The sequence below is a fragment of the Panthera pardus genome, unplaced genomic scaffold, assembly GCF_024362965.1.
Source record: "Panthera pardus isolate Hobbes unplaced genomic scaffold, ASM2436296v1 HiC_scaffold_17, whole genome shotgun sequence".
NCBI classification, from domain to species: Eukaryota; Metazoa; Chordata; class Mammalia; order Carnivora; family Felidae; genus Panthera; species Panthera pardus.
The window spans coordinates 53158358-53170866 of NW_026526732.1; the positions used below are offsets into that span (position 1 = coordinate 53158358).

The following is a 12509-nucleotide window of genomic DNA, read 5'->3' on the forward strand; positions in this document are numbered from 1 at the left end:
CATTAGGTCTTTACTGAATACCTATCATATGCCTAACACTATGCCAGTTAGGTAGAAATATAATGAATAAAACAAACCTTGCTCTCAAAAAGCTTATAGCTCTTATTAGTGAAAGAAAAGCATATATGTGACAAGTAGAGAATAATTCAGGCTGGGATAACTCTGAGTGGGACAAAAGGTGTTTATTTGAGAAGGCCAAAGTAGGACAAGATCAATGTGGACTGAGAAGATCAGTGAGAAGCTGCAAGGAAGATTTATAAGGGATATGAAACGAGTAAAAACTGGAGAACAGAGACAAGAGAAAAAGACCTTTCAGGAATGAGCACTGAATTTATAGAGTTGAATGTACATATACATATTTTACTTGAAAGTATTCCTGAATTTAAAGTATTACTGAATGCCAGTTAAAAGATGTCTCATTGGGTGGTATCTGGTAACAGTTGATGGAATTAAATGAAACAAAACCTATCAACTAGCCAAAACCTATTTCTGCCAAACCCAGTCCATTACTTAGTCTATTTCACTTATGCATGGGCCTAATTTGTAGATCTGATCCAGATATTGGCTAAGAACCTAGTATGTGTCCAAGGCCATTTAAATTTCAGAAATTAAATTTATCATGATAAAATCCTTGAAAATTTATACTGCTATAGCTATTATGGAGTAGAAATAATATTTTTCAAAATTTAATTTATGTATGTTAAAAATATGACTATTTTTGTATTCCCTTCAAATTTCTCCTATGCAATTCTAAGAAAGTGTATGTTTTATAATCTTCACCCTAACACAATCATACAAAAAAATTTACTTACTATAGCTTTAAAAGCCAGTAAAATGAAGATATTTGCTTTAAAAGTTTCATTTCCTCTTTTTCTCTTTATTGGTCATAGAAGAATAAAGGCAGTAAAATTCTGAATCCTTTATCACTTTCCTATAAAAGCGGGGAAGGCTGAGTTGTGAGGTTAATATATCACCAACTTATATGAATGCTGACTATTCTATATAGGCAGATAGCTACATGATGTGATTTGAGGGTTCCTGGAAAGACTTCTGCCTTCTGCTCCAGCAGGGTAATAGTGCTAATAATCCAACCTATGGAGTCACTGTCTTGGGATAAAATATTATCATATTCCATGATTCTTCTGTTGAAATATTAAAATTGCTATGCCATTCTTAGTTATTAAGCATTTGCATGCAAGGACAGAGTCCCCCTTACCACCACACTATAGCTAGTTAAGCATAGGTCCCCAGGGAATGGAACACAGCCTAACTTGTTCTGGGAAAGTACAAACAGTGGTTTTAGCATTAGAGTACTGCTTGCGGAGCCAGGTTATGTATGGGTACTGAAACAGAGACCTGTCAACATAAGAGTCTTCATTAAAGCATTAGGGGCAGGAAAAATAAAGGGCAAGAATGTTAAAAGGGTAACCAGGAGGGCTGCAAAGCAAACTTAGCCTCCCTCAAAATTTTCCCAAGGTCATTTCTGAATACATAACTAAACATTCTTGTTCCCCTTACTTTACAATTATCTTGGAGAGTTATGTAGGAGGCCATGTTATTCCAATGGGACAGATGGCTCTATAATAGGCCTAATTTCTATCTGTCATCTTTTCACTAAACCACATATACAGATCTCAAATTTGAAAGATCATGCAGAGGTATAACACTGACTCCAAATATGTTATCTTTTTATTAAAATCTTTAACTAAAGCCTTCTTACATTATCTTGATGCTTCATCAGTTTGGAAATTTGTTCTCCTTTCATTTCCATTTTCTTGACTAAATGCTCTAGTTCACATTCTATGTCTTCACAGACTGAATGACTTTCAGTCTCCTTCATTTGATTTAGTAGTTCTTTGTGCTCCCTATGAAAGAAAAGCAAATATCAAGTACTATTATGGTTTATATGTTATATGTCTTTGGTATAATTAAACAATATTCTGTTCAATCATAAATTTTTGCCAGTTAAATATTAATCTTCAAAGACAGTCTCTTTATGTAGGGTTATCTAATTAAATCTACAGTAAATATAAAAAGCTCTTGTGATTTGAGATTAGATAAATTTAGAAATATCCTAGACTTAGGGTCTTAAAGAACCTTAGAATAAAGTCCAAATTTTTGATACTCATAGCTAAATGTAATAAAACATTCTGATGTCCTTAGCTAAAAGTATTAAAGGATTCTCTTTAGTTCCAACTTTGGAATTCTTAATATAGGGTGTTTAGGAAGAATTACAGCTATAAAAGTATTTGCCTGAGAAATCCCTAGATTTGGTGATTGCCTACTACTGTCAAGAGAACTAGTTATATCTTCTACAGAGGTCTTATTTCAACTAGCTGGCTACCCAAATCTCGTATTGTCTGGGATTTTTGTTGAATATATATTTAAACTTGGGGCTTAAAATATGTATCCTATACAGAATCTTGTTTACTATGGATGCTTCAAAACTTATAATGCAGACCAGACAGAGTTTAAAACAAGAAACTGCTTTCCTACTTGTCTAATGAAATGCCACTTAATTAAAAAGATTATAAAAAGCAAAAGGAGAATCTTTCTTATAAAAGCATTTGTGAGTTATAATTTAAGGTCACCTGACCCCATTTGTTAGGACAGTAATAATTGTCTATAAGTTCAGATCTTGGGAACACAGAAACTCCTTAGATTGGAAAAGCAGTAATTATACACAGTTGAAAATTTAAATACTATCAGTAAATACAATGAAAAATCAGTGGCAACTCTGCAGATGAAAGTAAGTCCCAATCTAAGTGAGGCCTTTAAGAATTTATAAGTGGCAGGGGTGCCTGGGTGGCTCAGTCAGTTAAGCGTCTGACTTCAGCTCAGGTCAGGATCTCATGGTTCGTGAGTTCAAGCCCTGTATCAGGCTCTGTGCTGACAGCTCAGGGCCTGGAGCCTGCTTTGGATTCTGTGTCTCCCTCTCTCTCTGCCCCTCTGTGCTCTGTCTCTCTCTCTCAAAAATAAACATTAAAACAATTTTTTTTAAGTTTAAAAAAAGGTAAAGAATTCATAAGTGGCATTGTTCTTAAGACTGAGAAGAAAAAAGATGCCGACATATCTTGCTACTTCTTCTGATAAAGAATAAAAATACTTACATACTCATTTGGTCCAGTTCACCTTGCATTGCCATCAAAAGTTCAGACAAATTGTCACAAATAGAAAGGGAATTTTTTGAGTCAGAAGGTTCAGCTTTACACTGGGCACTTGTTCTAGTAGGCTTGTAGAGACATCTAAGCTCAGTAACTTCAGTAGGTTTCTGAAGGATATGTGGCCCATAAGGTTGCATCATCTGCAGGAGGCTTTGCATACTTCTATTCACAGAATGGCCTGCACTGGCAGACTTTAGGGGAAAAGAAATAGCTGAGAACAATTTTAAATGACTCATGGTATTTAAATAGCACTTACAACAAAACGGGAGTGTGTCAGAACAAGTATCTTCATTTTTTCCTCTCTTACCTTCTCAGCCATAATAGGCAGTGATTCAAACTTGGAATAAATTTGCTGATGTGGTCCTCTCTTTAAACATTTAGTTTTCTAAATATTAACAAAGGAAAAAGAGTAAACAAAAAAAATTTTTTAAGACGTTTATGATATGAAGAAGTTTCGAAACTCAACACTGAACAATCTGATTAGAAAGAAGCAAAAAATATGGATAGACATTTTGCTGAAAAGGTCATATGTACGGCAAATAAATACATGAAAAGATCTGCAGCACATTAGCCATTAGGAAAATGCAAGTTACAATGAAATATCACTACACAGCTAACAGGATGGCCAAAATGGAGAACAGTGACAACAACAAATGCTGGCAAACATACAGAGAAGCCAGATCACTCATGCATCACTTGTAGGAATACAAAATAATATAGCCACTTTGGAAGATAATTTGGAAATTTCTTGTAAAACTAAACATGTACTTCTCATATGACCTGGCAATTGTACTCTTGGATATTTATCCCAGAAAAATTAAAACCTACGTTCACACAAAAACCTATATGCAAATGTTCATAACAGCTTTATTTGTGATAGTCAAAAACTGAAAACGATCCAAATCTCCTTCAACAGGATCCAGCAAATATCAACACATTCTTTTTATTTCTGTGTAGTATTTCATGTTATAGATGTACTACAGCTTAATCACTGATAGCAAAGCAGGATGAGCTGGACCAAATAAGTATGTAAGTATTTTTATTCTTTATCAGAAGTAGCAAGATACGTAGGCATCTTTTTTTTTTCTCAGTCTTAAGAACAGTGTCACTTATGAATTCTTAAAGGCCTCGCTTAGATTGGGATTTATTTTCATCTGCAGAGTTGTCACTGATTTTTTATTGTATTTATTGATAGTACTATATTTTCAACTGTGTATAATTACTACTTTTCCAATCTGAGGAGTTTCTGTGTTCCCAAGATCTGAACTGACAGACAATTATTACTGTCCTTCTAACAAATGGGTTCTGGTGACCTTAGATTATATAAAACTGCTTCCAGGATCTATTGTATTGTTATCATCTGTTGTGTCATTTAGTGCCACTTTTATAAAGTATTGTAGAATACGTTTCTCTGAGTTTAGTACTAGGGGCAGCTTGAGGGAAGCCCTGGCCCCTCCCTCTGTGCCTGTGTCTGGCAGAGCCAGTGTGAGACAAAAAGACAATCCTTCCCTGTGCCTAGATAATCAAGAGTTTTGGTCCAGTCTTTGAGCACCCATTGAGAAAGTGAGGGGCCAGACAAAAAGCACAAGTTATGGGACTGAAATGGATTAATAAGAGTGATTTGGCCCATGACCCTGTAGCACAGTGTTCTGCAGGTCCTGTTGGGGAAGAAATGTTTCATCAGCAAGCCACAATTATGGGACCTAATGATGGCCCATATTGAGGCAGTGTATTCTTTTTGACAATTCGTTTTCCTATAGACTCTTCCTTGAAGCCACCTAAGGTTGCATTTACAAGAAGAATTTATCAATCAGTATTTTTTAAATATTACAGGATTGGTAGCATTTGCCTTGATATTCGAAGATCACAGTGATCTCCTGCTTTAATTATTTCTAAATTATCCATTTGTTCCCTGCTATATGATCCAAACCCAGATGACACCCTAGTGCCAGAGACTGCATGGATCTATAAAATAGAAGTACAACAGAGTATCCTGGAAATGGACTCAGAAGTATGCTATGTGATTCTACCTTAAAGTCAGAATAGCCTGCATTATAGCTGGAATAAACTTTAAATTACTGTTCCTTTTTTGATTTTCTTATCTGGCTACTCCCTTATCAGACTTCATCTTTTAAAATGTTATTTTTTGTTTATCTCCTTCCACTCATTTGCATACTCATCTGACAAAGACCAGCTTTAGACAACAACTGCTTTTAGAAACTAAAAAGTAGTTCTAAGGGAACAGTTGCCCAAGATTCAGAATTGTTTTTTTTAAAAAGGAGCATGTGTATTATGTGGCCAGTGTCTTTACTCTAACTTGGTTATGAGACTAAAACCATCCTGCACTGCTCTAATACACTGAAGAAATCACCTGAGCGGGAGGGAGGTGGATGCTCGGTTGTCACATCAAAGGAAGCAGCATTATTCAAGTACCCATTCTTTTTTTAAACCTTCTACTGTTAGAGATACTTTATGCTCAAAAATGATGTGACTGGGGGGGCGCCTAGGTTGGTTCTGTTGCTTCAGGGTCCGACTTCAGCTCAGGTCATGATCTTGCAGTGCATGGGTTCAAGCCCAGCGTAGGGCTCTGTGCTGACAGCTGGGAGCCTGGAATCTGTTTCAGATTCTGTGTCTCTTTCTCTCTCTCTCTGCCCCTCTCCCACTTGCACTCTGTCTCTCTCTCTCTCAAAAATAAATAAACATTAAAAAAAAACTGATGTGACTGGAGAAATGGTATTAATTTATGGCATCAGCAGAACAGAAAATGTGATGTATTTTATGCATGTTAATATAGGAATGACATGCTCTTGTTCTATAGAGAATGGAAACTGGAAGCCAAATACCCTTTGTATTCCAAAATGGGGTCTCAAACATTTTTAAATTTTCATTTAAATTGTTAGGAGACTTGGAGCTATTTGTTAATCTATCTTCCAATACACCATTTAATACAGCATTAAATAAATGATACAAGCTGTCAATGGATGAGTAATCAACTAATAGCTCTGCTAATAACTGATTTATTTTTCTTCAATAAAGTTGTACATACTGAAAAAAAAAAAGAGTTTAGAACTAGAAAAATGTCTGTCTCTCTGGAAAAACTGGAATGCTCATTGTTATTTCACAAAGACAGATATACTGACCGTTACATGCTCCTTTTTGCTTTGATTGTCGAGCAAGCTTGGAACTAGGTTTTGTGCTCAACTATGGATACTTTCTTTAACCTAGGTTTTATAGAATAGTCTATCCTCAAACCTAAAACCATCATCACTCAACTTATGTTTTAATCCACATTTCATAGCATTATTGCATGCCTTTTATTACAAATCTCTTCAAATTCTTTTTGGAAATGGATAGATATAAATATTAGAAGAGTAAAGAAATAGACATTAGCAAATAAGAATAAAGTATCTGCCTACCTTTGAAGATTTCTTCTTCTCCTTGGAGCATTTTTTATTTGATACTGAAGACATTAAAATTCTACTGATTTCAAGTCCAGTTTGAAGCTACAATATTAAAGAACAAGCTTTATAAAACTGATTTTTAATAAGCTCTTCAAAGACATTATAATGAGAAATCAAGTCTCAGTTTATAAAGACAAAAATGCTTTCTGAGGAAGAAAACTCCAAATACTATTTTTTGTATGTGAAAGCTACTAAGTCTATTGATAATTACAACCATTTTCTGTTTATGAGAGAATGCATTACTTAATACACATATACCAATCAACTGAAAATCTATATCAGGAATTCTTTCATAGATATATGTCAAAATTTCAAGACTACAAGACCTCTCTTGGCAGTGCATCCAAGTATATAAATATACTGGCTGACTTACTAAGAATTTCATTAGTATAGCAAAAAGAGACAAAACTAACAAGCAATGAAGCAGAAATTATAGGCTTCAGACAATGAAAAATAAGTATAATAAATAATCTGTGGTTTATTTTGATAAATAATATAATGCTCTATTTACTTCTGATGCTTTGTCCTGAAATAGCTTACGCTGATGTTCTTCTTCCTTAAGTTTTTCTTCTAAATGTTTAATCTTGCCCTGCAAAAGAACAAAAAAAACTGGGATTGTTATATAAAACCTAGAGTCAAATATCCTTTGTTCTTTTTCCAAATAGAGTCTTTGGAGTCTTAATTCTTAATAGTTCAGCAAATTAAACAGAAAGAAAGAAAAATAAAGGGCAAAAGATGCTAAGATTTTTCCTGGCTTCCTTCCTATGCTTCTTTATCTGCTATTACATATAAGAGGAACAAAGGGAAAGCAAAGAATGTACATGCAAAGACATTAACTTCCAGCAACAAAATTGTAATGATGAAACTTCTGAGGTCTAGAGGGTCAAACAATTATAGCTTGGGTCTCAGTGTTTCATTCAAAACATAGACAAATCACAATAAATTTCTACTGTGTGCATATTATAAGGGTGCAGTTGTTGGCAGAGGGAATTCATAGGAAGACATATAATAAATATAACATATAGAATATATCATAATAAAAAGCTTTTGTCCAGTGAAGGAAACAATCAACAAAACTAAAAGGCAACCTACAGAATGGGATAAAATATTTGCCAGTGACATATCTGATAAAGGGTTAGTATTCAAAATATACAAAGAACTTATAAAACTCAACACCACAAAAATGAATAATCCAAGTAAAGGGGTAGAAGACATGAATAGACATTCTTCCAAAGGAGATATCCAGATGACCAAAGACACATGAAAAGATGCTCAACATCACTTATCATCAGGGAAATGCAAATCAAAACTACAATGAGATATCACCTCATACCTGTCAGAATGGCTAACATCAACAACACAAGAAACAACAGGTGTTGGTGAGAATGTGGAGAAAGGGGAACCCTCTTGCACTGTTGGTGGGAATGCAAACTGGTGCGACCACTCTGGAAAACAGTATGGAGTTTCCTCAAAAAGTTAAAAATAGGGGTGCCTGGGTGGCTCAGTCGGTTAAGCGTCCGACTTGGGCTCAGGTCATGATCTCACAGTTCATGGGTTTGAACCACAAGTAGGGCTCTGTGCTGACTGCTCAGAGCCTGGAGCCTGCTTTGGATTCTGTGTCTCTCTCACTCTCTGCCTCTCCCCTGCTCGCATTTTGTCACTTTCTCTCTCAAAAATAAACATTAAAAAATTAAAAAAAAAAAGTTAAAAATTGAACTACCCAGAAATTGCATTATTAGGTATCTAACCAAAGAATACAAAAATATTAATTCAAAGGGACACGTGCACCCCTATGTTTATAGCAGCATTACTATAACAGCCAAATTATGGAAACAGCCCAAGGGTTCACGACTGATGAATGGATAAAGAAGATGTGGCATGTGTATATACACAAACACACACACACACACACACACACAGACACAGGAATATTACTCAACCATAAAAAAGAATGAAATCTTGCCATTCGCAATGATGTGGATGGAGCTAGAGAGTATAATGCTAAGTGAAAAAAGAGAAGGACAAATACCGTATGATTTCACTCATATGTGGAATTAAAGGAAGAAAACGGGTGCCTGGGTGGCTCAGTTGGGTAAGCGTCCAACTCTTGATTTCGGCTTAGGTCATGATATTATGGTTTGTGAGATGAACCCCGCGTCAGGCTCTGCATTGACAGTGTGGAACCTGCTTGAGATTCTCTCTCTCTGCCCCACCCCTGCTCTCTCTCTTTCAAAATAAATAAACATTTTTAAAAAATAAATAAATAAAACAAATGAACAACAAAAAAAAAAGAGAGATAAAGTAAAAAATAGGCTCTTGGGGAGCCTGGGTGGCTCAGTCGGTTGAGCGCCCGACTCTTGATTTTGGCTCAGGTTGTGATATCAGGGTTGTGGGATCGAGCCCCATAACAAGCTCCGAGCTGAGCATGGAGCCTGCTTAAGATTCTCTCTCTTTCTCTTTGACCCCCTCCCCTGCTAGCACTCTCTCTCTCTCTAAAAAAATAAATAAAACAAATTAAAAAAAAAAAGACTCTTAACTATAGAGAACAAACTGATGGTTAGCAGAAGGGAGATGGGGGGAGGGATGGAGGTGATGGAGATTAAGGAATACATTTGTTGTGATGAGTACCAGCTGATGTATGGAACTGCAGAATCACTATATTGTATACCTGAAACTAATATTACACTGTATGTTAACTAACTGAAGTTTAAATAAAACCTTAAAAAAAAAAAGAAAAACAATTTTGTGACAATGTATGCTGAAACTAATATAATGTTTTTTTCAGTTATAACTAAATTTTTAAAATATGAAAAAAGCATAAGATATGTTCCTTGTTATTTAACAGTTTACACTGTATGTAAGGAAATAAAAGTAATATGCATGAAACAATTAAACAACAAAACAATGAATATAATTTGACTCAGATTATATACACACTCATATATATATATGTATTTTATATATAATATACATATGTATTTCATCTTATATCCATGCTATGGTTCAGAGTGTGAAGACAGTACTATTTCAAAGGGAGAGCTTCCTGAGAATTGGAGAACTCAAGCAGGACCTGAAGAAGGTCTTATGAAATGAAGAAAATTTGGGTGGAGAAAGGAGAGGGCATTTCAGGATGGGATATAGGATAGACTTGACTGTAAGTGGTGAAAGTCAATCTTTTCAATATCCTTTAGGCAAATTATCTGACTAATGAAAATGTTCTGCCATTTCAGAAGAAGCCCAAATTACAATTTTACATCAAAAGTCAAGCTCATTCATGCCATGACAGAATGCATTAACTTTTTATCTCCACAGGCAGAAAATCATATCTGGATTACTAAGAGCTGTTAAAGAAGTTTTATAAATCAGATTTACTGTATATTCACACATAAGGCCAATAATGCTTAATACTAAAGATTTATTCCTGGCATCATCACTTCAAAGAAACAAATGGAAGCTTACCTCAGCAGTTTTCTGAGTTGCTGTAAGTTTAAAACATTCTTTTTCTAAGACATCAAGCTTTTCAAGTTTTGCTTGCAGCTTCATATGATCTTGCTCTTTTTCCCTTTGAAGCTGGGCCTGGAAAGGATAAAAACAAAACCTGAATTTGGCAAGTAATGCCAATGGCTCAAGAATAATACAACTTCTGAGAATTAAAGCACAATAAATCTGTCATAAGAAACATGTATATACATGTACATAGGTGCTTATGAGTAAAAAACAGAAAAATAAAAATACTTTTAAAAAACAAACATAATATTAAAAAATGAGCTATATTAGCATCAATGAAACAAACTCTTCTATGTATGTTAATATGACATTTCTACTAAGGAAAACATCATCAGTGAAACATATATTAAATAAACTGTTATTTGTAGGGTGACCAAACCTACACATTGATATATCTTTTAATTATAACACAGAAAATCAGCTATCAGAGAAATAAAGTATATAGAGAAACTGGAGAAAAGGAAAGTTATACATATATTTCACATCTATACATTGTTTTGTAATGGTTATTTATTATCACACTAATGAAAGGTACTAATAATAGGGGCAACTGTGAGGAGGCAGGGGGTATATGAAAACTTTCTATACTGGCTGCTCAATTTTCTATAAACTTAACACTGCTCTAAAGAATAAAGAATATTAAAAAACAAAAAACTGAAACAAGCAATAAACATCTCAGTGACCTGTGGTCTAATATTCAACTGGCATTACAGAGGGAGAGAAGGAGAGAAGAATTATTCAGGCAAAAATAATTATTTGAAGTTATGATAATGGCTAAAAATTTATCATTTTTTAAAATGTTTATTTTTGAGAGAGAAAGAGACAGAGTGTGAGATGGGGGGGGGGGGGCAGAGAGAGAGGGAGACACAGAATCTGAAGCAGGGTCCAGGCTCTGAGCTGTCAGCACAGAGCCTGACGCAGGGCTGGAACTCACAGACTGTGAGATCGTGACCTGAGCCAAAGTTGGATGCTTAACCAACTGAGCCACCCAGGAGCCCCCAAAATTTTCCAAATTTGATGAAAAATATTACTGGACAGATCCAAGAATAATAATAACAAATTAAAAAACCCAAGCAGAGTAAGTACAAAGAAAACCATATTTGGGCACATCATCATCAAATTACTAAAAACCAGTGATAAAGGGAAAACCTTAGAAGCAGTCTGAGAAGTGATGATTCATTATGCACAGAGGAATGAAGATAAAAATTCTCATTAGAAACTATGAAATTCAGAAGACAATTGAGATCACATTTTAATGTGCTGAGAGAACAAAAGCTGCCAACTAGAATTTTATATCCAGTGAAAATATCCTTCACCAATAATAGTGAAGGAAGGACTTGTCCAGAAAAATATATGCTAAGAGAATTCTCAGCATACTTTTAAAGGATGTACTTTGGACTGAAGGAAATGACACCAGACATAAGATCATATCTACACAAAGAAAGAAAACATTGGAAATGGTAAAAATGTGAATAGATACGTATTCCATCTTATTTCTTTAAATTTTCTTTAAAGGACAACCTTTTAAAGCAAAAATAATAATGATGTAGCGTGAGTTTTATAACACATACAGAAATAAAATTATGAAAACTGTAGCACAAAGGGGACAAGTGGAAGCACACTGTAGTAAGGATTGTACATCATATTGAAATGTTTTAATACTAATTCTTGGCCAACTGGTTTAGTTAAAAACACATATTTTAACTTGTACAACAGCTACTACAAAGAGGAGAGAAGTATCAGGAGGAAGAGAAGTCAATAAAATTTAAAAAGAAATCACTAGAGAAGTTAGAAAATATTTTTTAGCTGAATGACAAGAAAAACACAAAACATCTGGGGTGCCTGGGTGGCTCAGCTGGTTGAGTGATCTACTCGTGATTTTGGCTCAGGTCATGATCCGAGGGTTGAGGGATCAAGCCCTGCATTGGGCTCCGCTCTGAGCCTGCCTAAGATTCTCTCTCTCTCTCTCTCTCTCTCTCTCTCTCTCTCTCTCTCTCTCTCCACCCACCCTTCCTCCCCTTTCTCTGTCTTGCTCTCTCTCTAAAATTAACAAAACAAAACAAAACATCAAACTCTGTGGGAGGCAAGTAAAGCAGTTAAGAGTGAACTCAGTAGCTTTCATCATAAAACAGCAACATTTAAGAGAAAGAATAAAAGTTTTAAAATCAATAAGGAAGGAAATAATAAAATGGAAATCAATTATGTAGGAAATAACAAAAAAACTATAAATAAAAAGCTATTTTAGTTATAAATAAAAGCTTAAATAAAAGTTTAGTATAAATAAAAGTTATAAATAAAAAGTTTGCAACAGATATAGGGGAAGGGAAGGAAAAGGAAAAAGAAGATAAAAACAGAGAGGGAGGCAAACCATTAGACT

The 12509-nt window shown here is 34.8% G+C and overlaps 1 protein-coding gene and 1 pseudogene across 4 annotated transcripts in view; one reads left to right on the forward strand and one right to left on the reverse strand.

Moving 5' to 3' along the window:
* The window catches only part of CEP57L1 (centrosomal protein 57 like 1), a 72190-nt gene that overhangs the window by 1251 nt on the left and 58430 nt on the right, over positions 1 to 12509 (reverse strand). For all 4 annotated transcript variants that reach the window (XM_053904593.1, XM_019443037.2, XM_053904594.1 and 1 more), the window contains 6 exons: positions 10085 to 10201; positions 7137 to 7214; positions 6581 to 6667; positions 3472 to 3549; positions 3111 to 3355; positions 1721 to 1865 (listed from right to left, as the gene is read on the reverse strand). In XM_053904593.1, the coding sequence (XP_053760568.1) occupies positions 1721 to 1865; positions 3111 to 3355; positions 3472 to 3549; positions 6581 to 6667; positions 7137 to 7214; positions 10085 to 10201 (750 nt within the window). The remainder of the gene's footprint in view (positions 1 to 1720; positions 1866 to 3110; positions 3356 to 3471; positions 3550 to 6580; positions 6668 to 7136; positions 7215 to 10084; positions 10202 to 12509) is intronic.
* Positions 4756 to 5327, forward strand: LOC128777661 (ubiquitin-conjugating enzyme E2 D3-like; annotated as a pseudogene).